The sequence below is a fragment of the Buteo buteo genome, chromosome 23 (assembly GCF_964188355.1).
Source record: "Buteo buteo chromosome 23, bButBut1.hap1.1, whole genome shotgun sequence".
Taxonomy (NCBI): domain Eukaryota; kingdom Metazoa; phylum Chordata; class Aves; order Accipitriformes; family Accipitridae; genus Buteo; species Buteo buteo.
Genome location: NC_134193.1, coordinates 11,900,934 through 11,923,984, shown reverse-complemented (window position 1 = coordinate 11,923,984; position 23,051 = coordinate 11,900,934). Strand labels below are relative to the sequence as shown.

General features: G+C 46.0%; 1 protein-coding gene across 16 annotated transcripts in view; it reads left to right on the top strand.

The window, feature by feature from the left end:
* Positions 1 to 23,051, top strand: part of ZNF618 (zinc finger protein 618) — a 165,856-nt gene that overhangs the window by 87,164 nt on the left and 55,641 nt on the right. For 12 of the 16 annotated variants that reach the window (XM_075055217.1, XM_075055220.1, XM_075055208.1 and 9 more), the window contains 3 exons: positions 3,461 to 3,556; positions 6,268 to 6,345; positions 13,299 to 13,337. In XM_075055217.1, the coding sequence (XP_074911318.1) occupies positions 3,461 to 3,556; positions 6,268 to 6,345; positions 13,299 to 13,337 (213 nt within the window). The remainder of the gene's footprint in view (positions 1 to 3,460; positions 3,557 to 6,267; positions 6,346 to 13,298; positions 13,338 to 23,051) is intronic. The other 4 variants (XM_075055223.1, XM_075055222.1, XM_075055221.1 and 1 more) reach the window with 1 other exon arrangement.

The window sequence follows — 23,051 nt, the reverse complement described above, 5'->3', positions numbered from 1 at the left end:
TTGCTTTGAGGAAAGTTGCTGCTTTCTGTAAATAGATTTAGCTCAAAAACAGGTTTTACAGGTTGCTGTTTGTTTGTCTGATTGCTAGTAACGTTGTGGGAATAATTTTGACTTTTGGCTGGCTGTGGTGTGCCATTTCCAAAACAGTACTTCCTATCCCTACCCCATCTCAAGCTGTGATGAGAAGCAGCTTTTTCTTTTTTTCTGTGAACTTCAGACTGTCTTCTCCTTCTGCTCCAGGGAAAGGGCTTTCTGTGGGATCCTGGAGAGGCACCACTCTTGCTAAAGGGACTCCTCTGTTGGCTCTGACATGGAGCTGGTCCCACCAGTGATTCTGAGAGCCAAAGGAAGTTGCTGATAAAAAGAAGAAGGACCAGTTGGGTCATGTTTCCTTTGAGGGACTCAGGAGAAAGCTAATTTGAGCTGCCCAGTGTTGCTATCAGGGTTGGTTTGTCTTGCAGGGGGAGAGAAAAGAGGTATTGATGTTAGATTTTCTCCTGGGTTTTGCTTGATCATTGTCCACACTGCTGGGAAGAAACCCTGGAGGGTGTCATCAGCTGGTAACTGTATTGGGAGCATCGTTGTCCTGCCTGTCCTCCCTTCCCCAGTAGGACAGCCACCAAGAATGGCAGAGTGGGAGGTCACTGCTGTTTATGCAGGGTCAGAACATCTAGGGAAAGCCTAAGTAGTCCATATCTGGTTCCAACTTAAAGATTTTACAATTTGGAGGACATACTCTGTGAATATTCAGAGCTTTTGTGTCCCCACATCTCTGGAGAGTTTGATCACTGCATGGGCAACCCTGAAATGCGGAGGTGACCCTGGCACCCCAGGAGGGATAGGTGGAGAGACTGCTGCTGATTGGAGGCAATAGGAGCGTCTCCTTCAGCCGTGGTCACCAGCCCTAGATGAAAGCATCTGCAGATTGGGTGTCTGCCATGTAGGACCCTCCTCTCCCCATGGCTTCTGTCTGGGCAGCTGTTCTGCAGATGATGTCCCCTGAGCTGACTATATTGTGCAAATTGGGGAACGGGCTTTTGCTGTTGGCTAACTTGGATGTACACCATCATGTCGTACCTACAGAGAGCGCTGGGGACAGGCTGAGGTGAGGGGGGACACTATTCCACATGTAGGCATCATGGGGAGAGGGACAGAGAGTTATTTACTAGTTAACAAGTTATGGTTGAAAGCCGTAGAAAGTAAACTGGAGAACTTCTATCTGGAAGGGCCTTTTCAAATGAAATGTGCATCATATTTGTTATTTTATAGCTTTGTGCTGGGTTTCTTTAAAGGCAACTTGGTCCTCAGGCGATTGGCAGTTGGCGGCTGATTCCTTTGTGAAAAGAGCCCTGTAAGTGCCCCTATTCATCCGCCATTCACATAACTCTTGTTTGTTGGGGAGGTGGCTCTGAATAACTTTTCTGTTTGGCCACCAAATACTGTGCCCTGTGTGGACCGACCGTGGTGCCCAGATATCAGTTCCTCGTGGTTTCTTGAACTGGCTCCCAGTCAATTCTTCTGGTCCCCTCTGTCCCCCCACAGAAACCACAGACAGGTACTATTTCTATTGCTGCAGACATCTCTGTAACTCGCCCAAGAAACGTCCCGTGCCTGCTGCTTCGCTGGCAATTTCGGCTGGGGCTCTGGAACAGCCCAAGACTGCAAACAGCTGAAGACGCTGGTGCCTCCTACCTCTGGAGCAAAGGCTTCGTGCTCTCTGCTGCTGCTCGCCAGCACTTCCAGGATTTTTTCTCCCTGAAGCCTTTCTCATGATGTGAGCTTGTAGCCCTGTATCTAAATCACTTCAGCTGTGCAGAAAGGCAAGGCTTTGATAGGATGTTATTCACCTTCATCAGGGAAGCTGAGGTTGGAGGTGTCAAAAACGGTTATTTTTTTAAAGTAGTTAATGATGCAAGATGAAGTGGTGAATCAGAAGTAAACAAATCCCGCTTCTTCTCATGGAAATGCCGACCCCCAGACTGTCTCCTTTCGTGGTGTGCTGGGGACGGTCAGTTAAATGGGGGATGTGTCGTCTGAGTCAGGGCCACAGTGCTGAAGGCTTCAGGACACACGTGGCTTCAGGTGACAGACAGCCTTCCTGCAGGGCTCAGCTTCAGGAGTTGGCTGAAGTCTGCATTAGAAGATTTATGTCTCTTTTCTGAGTCACACATCTCCTGCAGCAGCGTGCTATATTTACGTTGTTGTTATTTGGAATGATTTGTAACAGGGATTCCCAGCTCAGTTGCTGCTATTCGCTTGTAGTGTTTTCATCAAATTAGGCCTTGTGTATGCTTCCTCCTGTTTGGTTACACGTTCACATGTCTCTTCCTGCACTTTGCACTACTCCAGACTCTGTTGCCATCCCTTTGGAGCAGCCCAAATCCCGCAATGGATGAAAGTGGATGCAGCGAAGCGGGATGAATGGTGGCAGTGGCTGCAGTCCCCCAGCTGAAGAGACGGTGCTGATATTTGTGGGTTTGGACCATTTCCCTTTCATCTGCTCTTCCACAGAAGTCTTGTAAGCCTGGTGGGGTCCCTCTTCAGGCATCCCAAGCAAAGAAAGCCAACAGAGAGGTTGGCTGTATCCCTCTGTCCGCTCAGCAGCAGACTGATCCTGCTGCTGTGGTTCCTGCACTCCTCCCCATCCACCAACCTGTACCCTGCCATGGTACCGTCAGGTCTCCCTGCCTCATAGGTGGTGTGTTTCTTGCCCTGCACAGCTCAGAGATGTGGTATTTCCTGTTCTTTTCTTCTTTTTTCTTGCTAGCTTCATGTGCTGGCCTTGGGCCAGGGTCATGTGAAGAGGTCCAACACATGAACATTTCTCAGGGCAGGGGTGTCAGGGTGGAAAGGCAGAGAAGTCCACCATGAAGCTATCTAGAAAGGAGAGGAAAAGAAAATGGCACTTGGGTTGTAAATCAGGAGAAAGGGGGAGAGACTGTTCAGCTGATGTGGATCATTTTTAATGTTGGGAATACCATCAGGTCAGTATTTGTGTTTTGGAGGACTGAGTTTATCTGCAAGTTGATCGGGAGAAGTTTTGCACAAGACTATGTAAGCTCTCAATCTGGTCCGTGCTTTACGAGAAATGTTTTGGAGAAGATTTTTCAAGTAGTGTATTAAATCAGAATGTTTCCGAGACAAAGTGAAGAGTGAATCCTTCTGCTTTCAGGCTATCAATCTTACATGCACATGCTTGATTCATGCCGTGATGCTGATGTCTCAGTTGCTCAGCTGTTCAGCATATGCAATTCAAGAGCACTTTGGATTCTTTCTAGTTAGACCAAATAAAATAGTGCTGCAGAAGCCTTAAGAAACTCTGTGTGACCCCCGACATCGTGTTAACAAGCCACAGGGACACACGAGTCTTGGAAATTTTTAATAGGCTTCAGCCATCATTATTCTTGGGAAATGCATCCACTTTAAGGGCTTTTTTCTGATTTCTTTTTGCACAATTTAGATGGAAAAGCAGTGGAACGTGGCTCTCCTGTTGGATATACACGAAATCGATATTCAGGGACCTGGATTTTTGACCATGCATTGAGATACACATCTGGTATGTGATGGAAGGGTGTGAAAGTCTAACCAGGGATCAGGGAGCAAGGGAAAGCTTTGGATGCAACGGGTGTGTTGCTGAAATTTCAGCTGCAAGGCTCAGTAAAAGCCTGGCAAAACTGAATGCACCAACTAACCAATAACCTTCCCCATCTCCCCTCCTACTACAAACAGCTTTAGCCTGCATGACACATCCTGATGTGGACAAAGTCCTCATAAACCATGAGCATGGTGGTAGTGACCAAGGCAACATGGGCATGTTCTTTGTAAGGCCTTAACACATAGCGATGTCTTTTCTTTTTCCACTTCACCTTTTCTCCACTCTAATAATATATTTATTGTGGTAAGTCATCCCTCCTTTTTCTAATATGAGGATCTGTGCCTTTGCCACTCAAATCGTGGTGTTCTCAGTACACAGTTGTGGCTGTTGAGTTGTCTCTTAGTGCCTGCAGGACTTAAGATCTGTAACACACCTCCCTTACACCCTCCACAAACTCACTGTCCTCCTGGGGCAGTGCTCTACTGTCCGCATGTAGGAAGTGGGTAGAGGTACCCCCCTCGAAGAAGAAGATGATGCCAGTGAGACCTGGATGCTTCAGGACATCCACACAAAATCACTGGCCATGGGAGGCACCGGTCTCTCTCCTGCCTTCGGCTCCTGCTTGTGCTTTCCAGGCACAGCCCCTGGCAGGAGGGCTGCAGCACCGGTTTGGTTTCGTGTTGGGAGAGGGAAGGCACTACACAGTTACTTGTACAGGTTATACTCTTCTTGAAGAACTTCTGCACAACTAAATGCATTTGTGCCATAGACCATCTCCAGAGGAAGGGGGAAATATAAGAAAAATGGGGAAAAAAATTCAACCTGCAGTCCTTCACTGTTTTTTATCTGTTTTCCCAGTGCTCTGTGTGTACGTGGCACTGTTTGGGGTATGGGTGGGTGTCAGTCGCATTTTCCTGTTGGTACAGCTGAGCCTTAACTGTTGCACAGGGTTACTGGTTGGTAGGGCACAAGTGATGGTGAGTTCACTTGTTTTCTGGCAGTGCTGCTTTGGGGCTCCAGATGGAATGGCATTCAGGAAGGAATTTTGGAGGTTGGTGATGAATATAAGTCATCCCTGAGCGTGGAAAACAAGGGCTGGCAGATGCTGCTGACTTGCTGATACCCAGGTTTTCACTTAGAAAAGCCTGTGTGGAGTGACCATGGATGTTATATGCTGTCCCATATATGTATATCTCTATATAAAATACAACTAGCTACGATAATTAAAAGGCTATGGAGCAGATCAGACATAGTCAACTGACTATAATATCAGTATTTTAGAGTATTTTTTCAGATGTGTAGTCTTGTGTGTTAGACTGTAGCGAATTACCTCTTTCAGCATCAATGACAAAGTAGCCTCCTGAGCTCAAAAGACAGTCCCAAGTGATGCTAACAATGACAGACAGGGAATTCAGTGCTGTTACGAACTGGAAGGAGGGTTGTTTTCTTCCCAAGCTGTAATCAGTAGGGCATGGGAAGGGGAAAAAAAGAACATGGGTATAGCATGTTCAAAAAACGCGGTTGGTTTTGTTCCTGGAAAGAGCTCGCTTTGAGTAGTGCTGGGTAAGTATTGTAAAATGATGTTGGGGAATATTTATTTGGATGTGTGTGTGAATATTTGTTCTTGTTTGTGGCTCGTCTCTGAGTTTTACTATTTTGCATGGTCAGGAAAAGATTGTTTCAAGCTTGTGTGAGGAAGCATCCATAGAAATGAAATGCTACATTCACACAAAATAATGTTCAGCCCTTCTTTCTCCCACTTTCTCTTCCAATAAGTGTTGTTCTCGCCCTACTGAAGAGTACAGGTAGGATCACAGTTACTTGGCTGCTGATGGACAGCTAAGAAATGCAATACATTTTGCAAGTGAGAGCATGAAAGGTGAATTTCTAGCCTGTTCACCAAGTTGGAGTGGGGGCAAAAAAGGTTGAATCAACTTAAATAACAAATCTAAGGAAATTTCTGTCTGCCTGTCCAATAAACAGAAGAGGCTAAATTCATTGCATAATTTCATCATTACAAATGATTCTCCCAGCTCTGTTTCTCTGGTTTCATTTCAAATGACTGTTTGCAGATGTGTGTTTTCTGGAATTAGAGACACAAATTGAGAAGAGAGACTACTGTGGTCATGTGCTTTTCCTTAAAAAGGTCAAAAGTTCTATTTGTATCTATTTGGTTTCCTCTGGGTGGATATTTACCAAATCTCTGTGGGTTTCTTGAGAAATTTGTACATTGTGCATTTCTTGAGAAATTTTGAAAACTCCTTGCCTCAAGATAACTTATTGCCTTCTTTTTTCAGTGGAAAAGCTTTTTTTCCCATATACGAGGAACTTACTGAAAAGTAATTCAAGGTTATTTCTGTCCATAGGAAATATTAGTCATTATTATAAAGTTATAAGTCAGGCTATTTTGAGAGCGCCCCTTTCATGTTAGCAAAGTTAAAAAGATATACTGAAAATGTAAGTTCAGGGTAATATGCCAAGGAATCTTAAATAAGGCTGAAAAAAGAATTGAGTCTGGGATAGTGATTTCCTGCATTTATCTCCATGAACCTTCCAAAAATTACTTTGCTGCAAACTGCATTCTTTTGTCCCCAGTTTATGGATAAGTATGTGGTGAGGCTGTTTTTCCTGATCTAATATGGTGATGTATACTTTTCTGTCTTGTTTTTCAGGGTCTTACGAGTGTGGAATATGTGGGAAGAAATACAAGTATTACAACTGTTTCCAGACCCATGTGCGAGCACACAGAGGTATCTCACTCCTGCTCAAATCTTTGGGAATCCTGGGGTAACATTCAGCTTCAGGGACTATTTTCAGGAAGGTCTTGAAGATTGCTCTGCTGCTTCTCTGTTCATCAGTAATGTTTCTTTTGGGTGGCCCATTCATAGGATAAACTTTGGGGCTGTCTAAGCTTTGTGGCTCTCTACTTTAGTAATGTTTCTTCAGAGGTCAGGAGCAGCCCTTGCGTTCGGTGCAGTCTTCACTGCATGGGGCTCTTGGGGCATTGCTGTACGTCGGAAGAGCTGCAAATCAAAAAGTTTCTCCTGGCAAATACCACATGCCAGCAGAGTAGTTACCACCGCAGGGGTAGGCATCTCCCCAAGGTGCTCTGCACTCCTGCCCAGCTGGGTATTTTAGTCCATCCCTGTTAAGTCAGGATGGGAGGATATAAAGTCAGATATTGGCATTGCTAGACTGCTGTATTTTTATGTTAAAATCAAAACGATACTTGAACTCACCCCCGTACCCCTGCTGTCAGCGGAGGTCACTTTCCAAATGTATTGTTTGTATGAAGTATCTCATGCTTAGTCAGGAGTGACTTTATTTGAATTTTCTGTAAGACTGGCCAATTCAATGTTGCTTAATTGCAGAAATGTGAGAGTTTTGCTTGGTGTTTTGTACAACTAGCATAGTTCATATAATTTGGAGAAATACATACCTGAAATAATAGAACAACAGGGACTTGAAATTAGCTCATGAGCCTTTCAGTGGTTTTATTTTCTTCACCTGAGTTGAGCACTGAAGTCTTTGTGTCAGACTTGGAGGAGCATCTGCTTTAGCTCCTCAGTTGTAACTGGCAGTATCAGCGCACATGATCTTCAATAGAACAATTGACTGGAATGTCTAAAGGAGCATAAAGGAAACTCCCAGTGAAAAGTTTGAAAATCCAGGAATAATGAAGGCTAATGCAATATTAAATTTTACACGTGTAAACTCTCAGAAGTCAGCAAATGCGCAGCTGAAAAGTGAATATGCATCTTTAACTTCTCAGAGCTTTTCACAGTCTCATAATACATCCTTTAATTGCATGCTTGCATATTTCTTGTGTGCTGTTTAACATCACAGAGCTTCTTCTGTATCCTTAGATACATGCAGAATTGTTTTTAGATGCTGCTATTCCTTTCTAAATACTAACAAAATTCCTAAAAGTCCTTTAAATGTAACTACAAAGTAGCTTCACTCTGCAGTTTAAGAAAAAAAATCCCTAAAATAGTGACCAGCAGTTATTTGCTGACATGCAGAATGCTTTACCATTGCATCACAGCATTGCAATACTTTTGCAATAATAATTGCAGTATTTAGATTTGGGACAAGGATTGCTTTTATTCTACTCCTCTTCCCCAAGCACTATGGGATCCTTAATTCAGCTGGAATTTTAGGACCTATATTTGTATGAGGTTACCTCCTAGCGTATGATCCAATTGATTTGTATTTATACATTTATTTATATTTTGATGATGAAATCAAGCTATATATTAAATGTTCTGGATGCATCAACATATACACATATAATTTATATCCATAGTTTTGTCATGAACTCAGTGGAAACATGACTTTACCTTTTGCTTCCAAAGCCTTTTTAATATATAGCTTTAGAAGATGGAAATTTTCAAAAATTTGAATGTGGAAATTTCTTAGTAATTTTCACATCAGTGGTGGAGAAGCACAATTTATATGTGTGAAACTTAGAAAATGTTGTTTCATGTTGCTGTAAATTGATGCATATAGTAGTAACATTTAAAGTGCATTTGAATTGCCTTAAGACAATAAAAACCAAAATGAGATATTTATTCATGCACACTGTTCAGCAAGAAATCAAACTGAAAACTCTATGCAACTCTGTAAATGTCATTCTCCCAGAAACAGAACCCAAGCTAGCAGTTAAAGCAGGTGGGAAGTGTACCTGTCTGCAGAGAAATAACATGCCATTGAATATGCATATAATGTATAGTTAGGAAACGAAAGGATTATATGGGGAAAGCCCTGTGTGATATTATCCAGTGAGAATTGTACACAGAACTGTACCAGTAACAGTGCTGGAAATAGCATAAGACTGCAGGACTGAAAGACATTTTTGTGAAAGATCCTTTTATTGCCACGCATATCTAAGGTTTCATATAGAAGAAGTGGCTGGTACTGCACCATCATAACAAACATGAGATAACTTGGTGGTTACACGTACACTGAGGATGTGATTCTGCACTTGGCATGTTCTCCCTGCGTATCTTCAGTCTGTGTCTCAAAAACCCAAGGCACTGGCAAGCCAGCTCTCCTAGGTCCGCTTGTCCTCAAAGCACTGAAAATTGAGCTCCCTTGGCCAATTACATGCAATTGCCAGCTGCCAGAAACACAGATCCTGAATCTTTCAGTCATTTCTTTTCGGCTGGGCAAGGAAGGAGCTGTATTGCAGTGGCAGGACCTGGCATTCCCTCTTTGCCAGATGCATTTTCTGAGCATCAGCTGTGGTTTCCCCGAGGTCTGAGACACCCATCAGTCACGTAACATCTGCCTTTCCCTGAACGTTTGACTGATCCTAGGCAAACTCACCAGCTCAGCATCACAGTAGCAAGAGCAAACTCAGGCCCCTCTTTCTTCTCTTGAGGTGCTTTGTTTCAGGGCTTTTTGGGCATTCAAGCAGAAATACCTGCTTTTTGTGATTTGCTGAAGGATACACCCCTTCCCCTTGAATAGCTCTCTGCTTTTTGCTTTCTGGTGTGGTTCCTGTGTCACTAATGGTCATTAGCCAAGCTGTGGGTTGGTCCTGCAGATGTACAGAGCTGGTGATGCAAAAGGTTCAGCCCATGGGAGAGCAGATAGTAACTGTGTTGGACCTGGTTTGGACCTTTGGGGCAGAACAACTGAAAAAAAACATGTCTACCCAGCCCCATTGTCACTGTTCAGTGGCACAACTTCTGTCCCTGGGATGGGAGGTTTGGAGGTCTCCAGTTGTCCTTGCTTTGAACTGGGTTATTTCTAAGCTGTTTTTTATACATCTCAGTGTCCAGTTTGGAGCTGTAGCGGGGGAGCCTGGGGCTTACGGCTCGTGGCCAGCATGGGTGGGAGGTCTGTTGCCCTCTCTGCTCTTGCAGTTGGTCCTTAGTCGTCAGCTGCTTGTTTTGCCCTGTGCAAAACTTAAATTTCTTCTCATCCTTTGAGCTATTCAGTTCCACATTAACATTCTTGCACTGGTGACATCATGTTTTTCTTTGTAATGATCATTTTTGGGAGAAGCTGACTAGATTATTTTTTTTTTATAACTGCACCTGCCCCCTCTCTAGATCTTCATGGTAGAGAAGCTGTTTTGGAGGTGACCTGTGTTCTTTAGGCTGATTTTTCTTCTTGTCTGCCTTCAGGAACGGGTGGTTTCTTATTGGAAATGGGGCAGTTTCTTAGTTTCTTGAGCCTTCCCTGTGGTGCTCGGTATTGGCTGGAGAATTTCAGGGAGCGATTGATCCCCTGGCAGTTTGCAAATGCAAAGGGTTGAGGCAGCTCTTGTTCAAGACATGCTGCCTCGCAGGGGCAAGCTCCCTTTCTGCTTTGCTCTGAAAGCCGAGATGCAGGCACGGAAAACCCCGCGTAAAGGGTTCTGCAGAGAATCAGAAATGTAGGTAAGAAATTTACTCACTACATTTTATCAAGGAAGAAATGAAAAGGTTGCGTTCCTTCCCCTTCGCCTCCCCAAAATGCACAAATAAAATAAAAAAGAAACCCAACAAAAAAAGTTATGTTGTCGAGCTGAAAGGCTCCTTTGTGAGCTGTTGTGCAGCCCTGCAGGATCGTGGCTCCTTCCTCCTGCAGAGCTGCTGGAGTTCAGCTGGAGCAGAAAGGCTGTACATTCCTGGTGGCAATGGAAGGCTCTGTCCCAGTGATCGGCGCTGACAAACGTTACCGCTTCGCCTACATGCAACCCAGGCCTTAAAAATGTTTTGCTTACAGTGCTTTTTGTTTAGCTGTGTGGGGTTTTTCAAGTCATTAAAAGGTTTGGATTGCCTTCAGGAGTTAGTCAGCTAGAAAGTTTTGTTTTGTACAGTTGGGTCATATTTAAGCAACATGAGCAGCAAAACATCTGCATGTTTTGAGTCAGGAAAATTATTTCACTTTTAGATAACTCAAAAAAAATGGCTGCAATTACTTTATTAGACTTTCAAATAGTAAATTTAAAAACCTCTGGGCTGAGGCCAAGCAGGGGAGATTTTTACCCAAAGGAGAATTCTTCAAAAAGCAAATGAAAGAAAATAGCAAGGCTCACGTTTAACCCTCGCAGGATATATTGCCTCTGTCCTAATAATTGGTGGAAGTTCTCTGTTTCCAGATAAGCTTTTCTGGGCTGAATGATCATTTTGCTCAAGTTGTTTTTCTTTATTATTTATTTACATTATTTAGTTGCTGCATTGCCTCCCTGTGAACTGATCAGCCCTCCATTACCCTCCTGCATGGGTATGCCAGCCAAGGGGCTGATCTACCATCATCAAATAGATGCTGAATGCATTAGAGTAGGATTGTTTTCTCCAGGTGAAGTTTCTAGTTTAACCAATTGTTAAAAAACTTCTCAAAGCTTTTAAAGTTTCAGATTAATATTTTCCAAGAATGGGTTCTGCTTGATTCCAAAAATACGAAAAGGAAGATGACTTGTTCAAATTGTGAATATAGAAGAAAACGTTTTTTCCAAAGTGCACATTTTTGGAGTCTGAGTTGAAGCAGTTCTGTGACTGAGACAATTTTGAGGTGAGAAGTTGAAAATTAATAGCGAAATAACCATTCCTGAGGAGAGATGGTGTTTCTAAGCTGAAGAAAGTTGGGTTTCATATGTATGATTATCTGCTACTGAACAATCATAGGGTTTTGGGGGGGGTCCTTTGCTCTCTGTGCTGCATCCCAAACATCCATTTTTTACTGTGTACATTCCCAGGCTGCAGCAGATTTTCATAGGAGATGCAGAAAGTTACTTGAGACACAGGAGTTAACTTGCCTGTTTTCCAGCTTTCCTGCCGACCTCCCTACTCTTACTTACTTTTGCAACTTTCTCAGAAATTGGTCTTTTGTTTTAAAGCTGTAATTACTTGGTCTCAGCCCAAAGGTGATTTAGAGTGGTCTGTTAGGGGATTTTTAGGTTGTTTTTTTTTAATTCATGGAGACTTTAGTCTGTCTTATGACTAAGAGTAACAACATTTCTTAACACAGTTCAGAAATTGCTGCTCCTTAAACCTTTGTGCGTTGCTTGATTCTTGTTAAGTTTGACTAAAGTACTTTTTAAAGCTATTTAAATGACAGAAATGGCCTAGTGCATGCATAGTACATATCTTTTATGGTTTATTTATGCCATGGTCTGTAAACGCCAGGACAGCATTTTGCAGAACTCCATTGTGCCATAGCTAGCTCTTTACTTGAGTGATAGGTGGTAATTCAAACAAGTAGCAGCTGTGGAAAAATACAGGGCTTTGACTGTCGAGGTTTTGCATATGATACTGAGGGTTTCTGATCTGGCCTCTCAGTTTATGAAGTTGTGCCAAATTAATATCGTTGCCTAGAAGAGTGATCTAATCAGGCAGGTTAATCAAGTAGAAATGTACAAATCCACAAACCCACAATAATTTGTTTTTATTATTTTTAAGAAATAAGGAAATTAAATGCAAACAGTGTTCATTACTTAAGGTTGCAAATTTTAAATTCAAAAATGCTGTGACACTCTGCAGCTGTGGTTTTCAGAGCAATGCAAGCATGATTCCAAGAGACATACGGAATATTTTGAAACGTAGTTATGTTATTAGATAATGTGACATACAGTATATGCAATTTAGGGTGAATATGAAACACTTCAAAATGGCTTGGAAATCCTACTCATTTATGATCCTTGACTTGTAACATTGGGTTTTGTTTTCCAGCTTGCAGCTTTGCCCATTGCATTCATTTAGGGCTTGAACGTGATCTTTGCTGCGTGCTTCTTGTGGTCCCATGTGTTACAGCGGAGGGAGCTTTTTCTCCCATCTTTTCTCAGACGTGCCTTCAGTAAGACCAGGATAGAATAGCCCCTGGGGGATTCTCATGGCCCATCTCTTGTAGAGGCTTTTGCCATTGCTGTCTGTGACGGGGAGGCACGGCAGCGGAGCAGGCTGTGCCGTCTCCTGTGGGAGGCTGAGCTGGGTGCGCTGTTCACCGCTTGTTTTCCTGCGTTGACAGCACTTGCCCGGGAATTAAGCACACGAGCGATTTCAACAAACCTTCAGTAGAAGTTACGAAACTCATCGTCATGAGCTCCATTAATGACGGCGGGACTGTTAGGATGCGTCAGTCCAGTCCGTGCACACCTCAGCCAGGGCCCCTCTGCCTGGAGACCCAACGCAGGCCGGCCCGAGGCAGAGGAGGGGTGGCGGCAGGGCCTGGCCCTGGGCAGAGCGGCAGGGGGAGAGCGGGGAGGCAACTGCTGCGAGCCGCGATGGCGGGCAGCCCCTCGCACCCCGCGCCTCTCCAAAGCCCTCTCGGGGTTCCCCCAAAGCTCCTCAGGGCAGGCTGCCTGCGCGCAGGGCCGGGGTAGGGGCGTCCCTTCTAGCGGCCCCATTTCGAACCCAGGCCTCTGTGACAGCTTGGGAAACGAGCGCCCCATTTGTGGAGGCTCTTCCCAAGGAGTGCGGGCAGCTGCGTCTTAACAGCCCGGCAAGGGCCGCTGGCCTTTCGCGGCCCGCTGCGTCGGCAGCCGCCGTCCCGCCGAGGGAGCCCGCGCCTTTCGGCAGAGGCAGCCGCTGCAGGAAGGTGCTCTCGGCTGGGCGTCGCGGGCCACGATGGCGGGGAGCCGAGGCGGAGGAGAGCCGCGGCCGGAGGAGAGCGAGCAAGCGAGGCGCCGGGGTCGGCCGAGGCGCAGCCGCGCGCCGTCGGACGTGGGGCAGGGTCGGCCGTCAGATCTAAGTGCAGCTCTTTCTCTTTGCAGACACTGAAGCTGCCTCAGGTGAAGGAGCCTCACAAGGCAGTAAGTACTCGTGGCGCTGTGGGTGCGTAAGGGGGGACCGGGGCGTGTGTGAGCACCGCGGGCGCGTTGCGGTGCACAGGGCTCTTTTGCGGGCGCTCTCGCCTCGGGGGTGCGGCCAGCCTTGCTGACCGCGGTTCCCCGGCATCCCTCGCCCCCCTCGGGGGTTGGTGCGGCCGAGGCGCCCGGCGCGGGGAGCGGGGGTGGCGGGGCCCTTCCCCGCTGGCCGGGGCTGCGGCGCGGCGGCGCGGCCGGCAGAGGGCGGCCCGGCCCGCCGAGATGGCGGCGGTGGGCGGGAGGCGGCGGGGCGGCCGCCTCACGGCACGGCCGCCTCACGGCACGGCCTTCCCGGGGCGAGGGGCCGCGGCGCAGCCCGCGGCAGACGGTCGTCGTCGTCCTCCCGCCGAGAGAGGCGCGCGGTGCCTGGGGGAGCTCGGCGCTGTGAGGAGACGGAGGGCGGCCGTGAGCCTCAGCCCCCACGGGGGAGATGCTGGGTGCTGCCAACCTCTCTGGTGTGATCAAGTCTTGTAGGATTTTTAAACCTACCGTTTGGGGTGCGCGTGTGTCCCTGCCCCGAGGAAGGACGCTGGTAAACCGGAGCAGGTTCAGCACAGGCCCCTGGGCTGCCGAGGTGAGGAGGGGCTGAGGCAGCAGGGCCTGTGCACCAGGGGAAGAGGTGGCATGGGAGGGGACCTGGTGGCAGACTGACTGCCCTGTGAGGGGGTGGTCGGCACGATGGAGCCAGGCGGTTCACAGTGGCGGGAGAATGAGAGGTAATGAGCATAAAGTGGAAAGAAGAGAGGCTGAGGCTGTATTGAAGGAAAAGGTTTTCCCTATGCTGTGGCGCAGGTTGTCAAGAGAGGTTGTTTTCTGCATCCTTTGGAGGTTTACAAGACCAGCCTGGATAAAGCCCCAAGTAACCCTGTCTGAGCTTAGAGCAGGCCCTGCTTTGAGCAGGAGGTCAGACCAGAAATCTCCTGAGGTCTCTGCTGACCTGGATTTTGCTATGATCATATTAGGTGACAGCCACGGTTTGCATTGGAAAGGTAAGTTGCCAACCTTGGTGGTTACAGGAGGCAGCTCGGAAGCACCAAACTTACCCTCGGTGGGTATAAAAATGTTAGATAAATAGTAAAGAAAAAGAATAATTTAAAATTGTACAACCATGCTACCTTTTTTGAACTGCTGTTTCTTCAGGCCTGTTCTGTGATAGGTGAAGAGTTGGGGTTATCATAGGGGAGTCTTGGCTTTCTGTCAGCAGAAGGAAGCAGGCCTGACTTCACTGCAGGTAGGGGATGAAGTTCCTCAGCCCTGAGCTGAAATATCTCAGTAGCAACCAGCCATTGCACAGTGTATACCCACGCCTGCTGCTCACTGGAGGGGAGATGGGCTCTGCAGCGGGGCCCTTTCTCTTTCCGTTGTCCTAGTGACATGTGGTGTCGAGCTCTGTGCAGGGGATGGATACTCCTTCCCAGACTCCTGTCACCTCCTTTGTTGTCTCTTTCCGTAGGTGTTCTGCTGCCCATCGGTGTCTTACTTATCCTGAATCTTTCTAGGCTCATCTCCTGGCCCCCTTGCTCTGAATTTTGACACTGGCCCCTCCTGTGTTCTGGGCTAGGCTGTGTGTATCCTGGGCTTGTTATTCGGGTATTGGTCATAGTGTCCTTTTTGCCAGAGCTTGGGAACCACCGTGTGCAAAGAGATGTTTTTTTCTGTAAGTCAGCTTTTCTCCTTCTTACCTGTTGTGGGAATTCTTTTGGATGAGAAAGACAGAGGCAGAGCAAGGTATGGAGAGTAAGAGGGAAAAAAGCATGAGGGTTCATGCCTCTGCTATGTGGGCAAACCCCAGGTCGTTCGAGCCACAGAAGGATTTCTGTGGACATAACTGCCTCTTCTGTGGTGGCTGGATCTTGGGGAGCAAGAGCAAATGGAAAGTCACAGGCAGAGAAAGTCTCTGGGAGAGAACAGTGACAAGCAGCTTCTCGCTGCACCAGGCTTTAGAGAAGCTGCCATGGTAGCAGTGGAGACGGAGCAGGAAGCAGTAAGAGAGGCAGGGGCTGCTTCTGTCTTCATGCCGGGCTGTACAAATCTGGCCTTCTCCCCAGTGCAGGAATTACTGAACCCCCTTTATACCTGCTACACTCATTGCTATCCCCAAATAGTGTCATCTAGCTGAAAGACCTGGAGGCAAGACCAAGCTGCCAGAGCAGGGAGACAGTGAGTGGTGGGCTAGGGGATGGGGAAGGAAGATCCACTGCAGCCATCCAGTGGAAGAACAGGCTGGGCGTGTCACCTGTCTTATAGAGTGAACATGAAACTCCTTGGCTGGTGCTGCTGTTCCTAAGGGCAGATGGTTGTAATTTCCTGACGAAGTCATCTTCCTCTTCCCCTCCTTGCTGCTGCGGTGAAATAGTTCAGCTGTCTTCTTTCCTCCCTGTGCCTTCCCCTATGGGGCTGGATTAAATCCCTGGCCTACCCTGGTTGCCTCTGCATGGCTCTTCTACTTCTTCCACTCAATGGTTCTCTTGTTTCCTTGTCAGTCTGTTTGCTCCTCATATATTTTAGGAATTTTTTATTTATCTTTCCTTTCCTGCTATTTTTGTTTTGCCTGCTGCTCCACTGCTATTCCTCTGTGACCCGATTTGGCTGTTTACACCCTTTCTATTACAGACGTCTGTATTGTTCAAATCTTCCTCTGCTATTTCTATCTCATTGGGAACCTCTAGATTCATGGTCTCTGCAGGCGTGGTTTGCTACGTTCTTCCAAAATTTCTCAGTATTTAAGGGATACAGCAAGATCTTATTTTCTCTCATGTGCTTCTCTCCAGGCCATAGATTGCATCCATCCTAAACTGGTGTGGATGAGGAGCTCCCTTGACCAGCAGTGGGTCCTTGGCATTAGTTCAAATAACTAGAATTGCAGGTTTTTAAAAGCTGTTCAGGTTTTCCTCCATGGTGACTTTTTGGAGACAGCTGTTACTCAAAGCCACAGCAGTCACCTAAAAAGTTTTGGTGAAGGCAACCTTGTGCATCAAGTGAGGAGACGTGTTGGCTGCTGCCTCTGCAGAGCACAGCAAGGGCACCTTGGCTTGGTGCCAGGAGTAATTGCGCTTTGGCAGTTAGCTGTGTTGTGCTCCCTGAGAGCAATGAGTCGCGTTTGTTCTTGGGAGGCAAAGTCTGCATCTTGTCATACTGGGTCTGAGAGTGAGTCGTGCTTGGGCTGTTGGGAGGATGAGTTACTGACATGGTGGGTGAAGCTGTGTTGTAAAGTGCCCCTGCCTTCAGGTGTGAAGGACTGTGGGAAGACCAGGCTGCTGCAGGATGGACTGGCCTGGCCTTGCCTTTTTTTCATGGGAAGAAGGGAGCCATGGGGCAAGCTGGGATGCAGCTGAGGCCAGTTTATTTGCTGCCTGCTTAAAGAGGAGGTGGTGGTGGTTAGACTTTAAAGCTGGGAAGGCACTTTGAAGACTCACTTGAGGCAAAACTGTTGCACTTGGTTGGTTATTTTCAGCCTTTGGGGTTTTTAGTCCATAGATTGTGTCTCTGGGACTCTCTTTTTTTTGGACCCATTCTTGAAGGGACATGGATCTGTGGTATTGAGCAGAGGATGTGCTCATGGGGGCATAGTTGCATGGCTTTGGGAGCTACTTTTCTAGCCTTGGCTCAGGGTCCAAGACCAGAATTCCCACATGTAGAGAGAAGAAAACAATGCAACCCACAGTGCTAATGTGTTAATAAAAAGGCTTGTCTTACTGCTACCAACTTTGACTGGCAGGGAAGAGGCAGGGAGGAGAGAGGTTTTGAAAAAAACTTTCTATTTGATATTTTTTCCTAGGCAGGTGTGGCCAGTTTGACATCTAGGTCACTGACTGTTCCTGTAGAAAAGTCTGGCAGTCTTTTCTGAGGTGTTCGTATGCCTCTGTGGTTTGCTCCAGACTTTTCAAATTCCTCTGGAAGGTGTTTGGGCTAGATCTGTGCCATCATTCTCCATGGAAATTCCAGTCATGTTTAGGGGAGTTACAAACTTTGTAAAAACAGTCTCCCTCCTGCTGCTCACATACCATGGGAAATTCTTGGCAACCTGACAGATAGCTAAATAAAACCACTGGCAAGCAGGGGTCCACAAGCCCTGCACCAGCAGGGACAGCGTGCCAGAGACACGGCTGTGGGAAGCATCACCTCTGATGTGAACAGGTATTTGCACTGTGCTGGTTCATGAAGCAGGTAGCGTTCAGTGCACGTCACTGTTTGGAGACAATAGTTTTAAGAGTTAGGCTGGCACCAGGGTTGGATCAGCAGTCCTACCCATGACAGTGCCTGTGCCTGGGAACTGTGGTTGGATTAGGAAGAAAGCCCAGGATGGTCTCCATGCTGACAGCTTGGTTTTGGGCTCATCCCTGGGAGGTAGAGGGGAGTATGAGCTTTCACCAGCACAGCTGTCTTCTCCAGAGCGTAGTAGCCTTTGCTGTTTCCAGATCTGTAACTCTGCTACAGATTATGGACTGTAATATTCCAGCTATTGCATTTTGGTATTATTCTTTTCTGTAGGAAAGAAGAATTTACATACAGGAACATCTCCAAAATAATCATAGTTGGCTTGCAGAGCTCAAAGTTAGAGTGTGAGTTTTATGGTTGCCCATGAAACCTTAATTCATCTGGGAGTGTGTAAGCACCTAAGTTTTTGTCTATTTGCTCACTACTGCTTTTTTTAATAGTGTCTCTGCCTCTTTGGATCAGCCTAGGACAGGATTAAGGTTGCTCTGGCAACTGTTAATATGGCACTTGCATAATTTCAGTTTACCACCAGCTTTTTAATACCTGTTTTCAAAATATCAAATGTTAACAAATACAGCAAATAGTGCTACTAGTCCATAGTACTTCTAAGCCTTTTGCCTGGATAAGCCTCGGATCACTTTACAGAGGAGTTTGGTATTCTGCAGGCAGGCAGGGAAGCAGCAGGACAGAGAGAAAGTGACTTGCCAGAGGCAACCAGCGGGCGAGTGGCAGAGGAAGAGAGTGCAAGTCTCTGGGCTTGCAGCCAAGTCCCTGTCTGCTGGGCACAGCCTTACACTGTTGGATTGCGTTTCTGTACCCTGTGAAAGAAAGCAGAAAACAAATGCACAGAGGAATGGAAGGATTGTTAAAAGCTGAAGGTTTCTTAAAGTATAGCTGTTGTATTAACTTAACGTATGTCTGGTTAGCTATTTGAGACTTAGTAAGTGTTCCTCTTCGCAAGGGAGAAGTCCTGAGCCTGATGGAGCAATGCTGATAAATATTGTGGGGAAGAGTCTTATCATACCTGGAGTCTTTAAATAAAATGCTGTTAAAAGTGGGAACAATCAGGAAGAGGTGATATCAGGAGCCTTGAATTTATCTCCAGTGTGTCAGCCAGTTTGGCTGGGTTCAGGGGACCTTGCTGATAGTGTGGTTTGCTCTGTTCTCTTGCCCTGGTAACAACTCTTTTGAGGACCATGACAAGCAAGACGTAATTTAAAAGCAGGTAGTGCTCACTGGCAGTACTAGCCATGAGTGTGAAGTTTGCTCTTTTAGACTGTCAGCATGCCACCAGCCAGTTATTCTGTGGTGTGCAGGAAAACATGAAAAAGTGGTTCTACTAAAACAACCCAGTTCAAACGCTCCACTTGCTTTCATTCCTAACGGCGTTGCAGTTTGTTACTATGGCAATTCAGTGACATTTGCTGGAGGTTGGAAGACCACTAATGGTTGTTTTCTGGTAGATCCTGTTCTTTCTGTCTTCATCTCCTACTTTTCTGTGTATGCAATTCTGTTTAAGAGGCAAAGCTGGATTTTGTGCTGTTTCTCAAAAGCAGATCCCTGTGCTTATGCTGTCAGCAGGTTACTCCTACACAGCTCTTCAATGTACTCCACCATTCAGGAGATGCCTGAGAGCACAGCATATAACTCCTGTCTGTAAGCCCAGAACACCCTTAACCTGGCAGCACCCGACAGCCTCCTTCACTTGTGCCTTAAATTCTAGCATAAATGGGAGCAACTTCCGTAGTACATTTATGCTTGCAGCCCCATAGGTTGAAAACTCCTGGGCCAGATCCCACAAAATCCCAAGACTGATCCCACGTGATACAACCTGTTTTTTCTTTGTGTCTGTTGGCCTTTCTGTGGTGTTGGAACCCCTTTTTCCTGTTTGCAAATAATTTTTTAGAACTAGTATTACCATCTCACAGGTGATGATATTTACCAGGTAGTTCAGACTGCCCTGTTGTGTTATCAGGTTGCAGGAGGGGTAAAAAGTGGTCTTTGGATCTTGTGTGATGATGTTATGTCACCTCCGCACACCCCAATAAGTGGCTCTTTCCAGACCATCATGGTGTGCAGTTTTTCTGGAGTGGGTCAAAGTTCTGGCACTAAAGAGAGAGTGTCCTGCCTGAACCTCTTCTGGAAGGAGGCAGGAGTCTCTCCATGTTGCCGTTTGAAGGGGACAGAGAAGTTACTGTATTTACTGGGAAAAAAATGGGTTTACCAGAGCCCTTAATGGTCCTGTGACTGGACATTGGGGAGAAAGGTATGTGGGAACTGGCAGAACCAAGGACGAGCAGCAAGCCCCTGCATGCCTGAAGCAAGGCTGAGGACAGCAGCCATACAGATGGAAGAGGACCTGCGTCCAAGCCGTGGCCAGCAGGGCCGGTGGGAGGCACTGGCTGACCTGAAATAGTGTTATACCTTCACCCAGGCTGGAGCCCCACCTGAGCAGGAGCACCCTGTGGAGCAGGAGTCAGTGGCAGCTGGCAGAGCACAGCTGCAGCAGGAGCAGCCACAGAGCTGAGCTGCAGAGCAGTAACTCCTATGCCCTGCACAGCAGCAGCCTGTGGCCTCCCTCTTGTCTACCACAAAGGAGGTGGGTTTCAACTGTGCTTTCCTGAGGGAGGAAAAGCTGTTCTCCTGTGGTCAGGTAAACGTGGCATGTGCTGGGGTCAGTCATGGATCTTACTGGAGGAGCTGCCTGAGTTAGGGACCCTGCTGTGAGAAGCGTTGGAAAGCCTGTGCAAGAGGCAGGCTCATAGCCTGCTGCAAGGTGCCAAGTTACCCGGCATTCATCAGACTGTATGTGAGGGCACTGTGTGTCTGTTCATTAGGAGTAGCTGCTGATTGCTCCTGAAACTAGAGTTCATGATGCTGAGCTAGCATTTGAATGCACTTTTCCTTCTAGTCGTCTCAAGAGAACTCCTTCGCCTTGCTTGCACAAAGACTGGGTAAAAATGACTAGATGAAATTGATGGTTGTCACTGACAAAAATTTGGGCTGGCATTGATAGCTGTGAGCTTGCAGGAATTTTAAAAGTAGATTTGGGCTCCAAAATGTTTCATTGCTTCATAGGTAGAACATCCTGAAGGTTGTTTTTCTAACGTGTTCTTCAGAAATTTGCTATGCAGACAGTTCCTTAACCTCTCAGATGTGAGGCCTTTCCCAGTGCTCTCCCTGCTAGCCTCGGGTGGGACGTTCTGGCAGCAGGCAATCTTAACTGCTCTTAGCTGCAATTAAACTGAAGTCTTGACTTTCCCTCTATGGCCAGACTCGGCCACCCTTCCCAGTTCATAGCAACTTTTTAATGTATTACATGTTACTTTCCCTATTGAAGTGAGTTGTGTTACTGCATTGGGGGTACAAAGTTTGTGTAATCGAAGGTTTATACAGATACTGGTATCCTACAGAGAGAAAAACACAGATATGTCTTCCAGGGAAGACAAGGTGCAGCTGGTGATACAAAGAGTTCTTGAGCTCTTTTGATACAGTCCAGTCTTTAGCATCCTCTCCAGCTCAGCGCTGGCCCTCAAGAAGAGACTGAGAAATGGACGGACTACACTCTCCTCTCGAGTGACAGACTGCTGTAGTACAGACCAAAATGAAACTGCAAACTACAATTATAAAATGCTGAGAAGCATTTCAACTCCAAGGCTACCAGTTCTACCAGTGCAATCTAGGGAAGGAAAAGCCAGTCAGCATGTTTTCCTTGCACTGCATCACATAAGAGCAAATACCAAGGAAGGGAGGGATGCACAGTGTCTGCTACAGCGTCACAGAGTTAAAAATAACTGGGTTTAAGGATAGATATCATTGTAATACAAGAGGTACCAAAATGGTCTTCAGAGGAGGTACTCCAGTCACAGCAATGTACATGATGAAGCAGGCAGGACAACCCAGTATCTCTCGGTCTTTGTGTTAATAGCTGAGTGCCATCACCATCCCTCGTTCAGAGCTTGACTCCAAGTTTGGGCTTTGCCATAGCCTAAACAGAAGCACATCGCTCTGGTACAGCAAAGCTGGCTGCCAGGGACATTGCCAACCTGTTCAGCTCTCTCGTGCTGAAGCTCCCACGTTGTGGCACAGTTTTTTAGTGGGTGCCTTATGATTCCCGAGTCATTTCTCTTTGCCAGATCTTCAGTCCACCTTATCAAGTACCTAGATGCAGTGAAGCATTTATGCCTCAGTGCAAGATATGTTTTAGTTTGTGATTATATCCCAACTCCTGGTAGCTGTCTGCAATTCTCATCAGATTGGTGATTGGTCAAGAAGAGCGTCTTTTGAAAATTAAATATAACTCTGATGTCATGTGTGAGCTTATTTTCTCCTTCCCTATTCATAGTAGTATCATACTTGCTTATTATGTGCTAGATTGTACTTGGATGCTGGGCTAAGATAGGACATTCGGTGGTAGGGGGGACACTAACTTTCATCAGGGTCTGAGGATGTTGTAGGCTACAAACAGAATGTTTTTCTTTCCAGTTTCTTAGCCAAATGCATTCAAACCCATCACCTGTGTACAGGACAGCATCCATGAGAAGTGTGTGTCTAGTCTGTGTGACATTATTTAGTTGTAAGGAGAAAAAAAGAAAATTGCAATTTTTCTTTTTTTTCCCCAAAATGGAATACATAGTAAATATTTCACAACCCCATAAATAAAAAATGATTGGCCTGATCTTTTAAAAACATATTTCCCTTTGGGCTCTGACTAAGCATGAGAAAGTTCAGCCTAAGAGGGAATTTATTTGAAAAAGCAGTGAAAGGTTAGAAGCAAGGATGTGGGCTGGAATATTCCTTGCAAACGTTAACTGTGGAGGCACAGTGCTAATGCCTTGCATGTGCAAAAACATTTTGAGGGTTGTGAATTTAAACCATGAAATTAATATATTCAAAATTAAGGTTTTCTTGCCCAGACCTTATGCATACAGGATATGGTGATTTTAATGTTCTGACTAGTGATGGAAAGGTATCTAAGTGGTTTGCTGATGTTAATTTAAGGTTAAGGAAGAACCTTTAGCATCTCTGTTTCTTGATTAATTTTAAATACTCAAATTTGCAACCTTAATGTTTCCTTAAAGTAAATTTTAGCTTTTTATTTCCTTGTACTTTTGGGGGGTACCAGAGCAAAAAATGGAAAGTTCCACTGTTGTGCTTGGTAAAACTTACTAATGCCTTACACAATTAAAAGCCTGATGTAAATGATGTGTGTGTGCGTGCACACCCACGTACACATGCCAAAGTGAATGGTTAGTCATTTACAACTTTGCGATTAATTTTTCCAATGTTCTTATTTAATAATTCTCCTGCTCCTTGGGGAAAGCTATAAAAATGGGTTTTATTTTTCTAATATGTTTGCATTTTAAGTAGGTAAAGTCTCTTTAGATTCACATTTGCCTAACAAGTAGATGAATATGTTCATCTTCAAATTTAAATGACCAA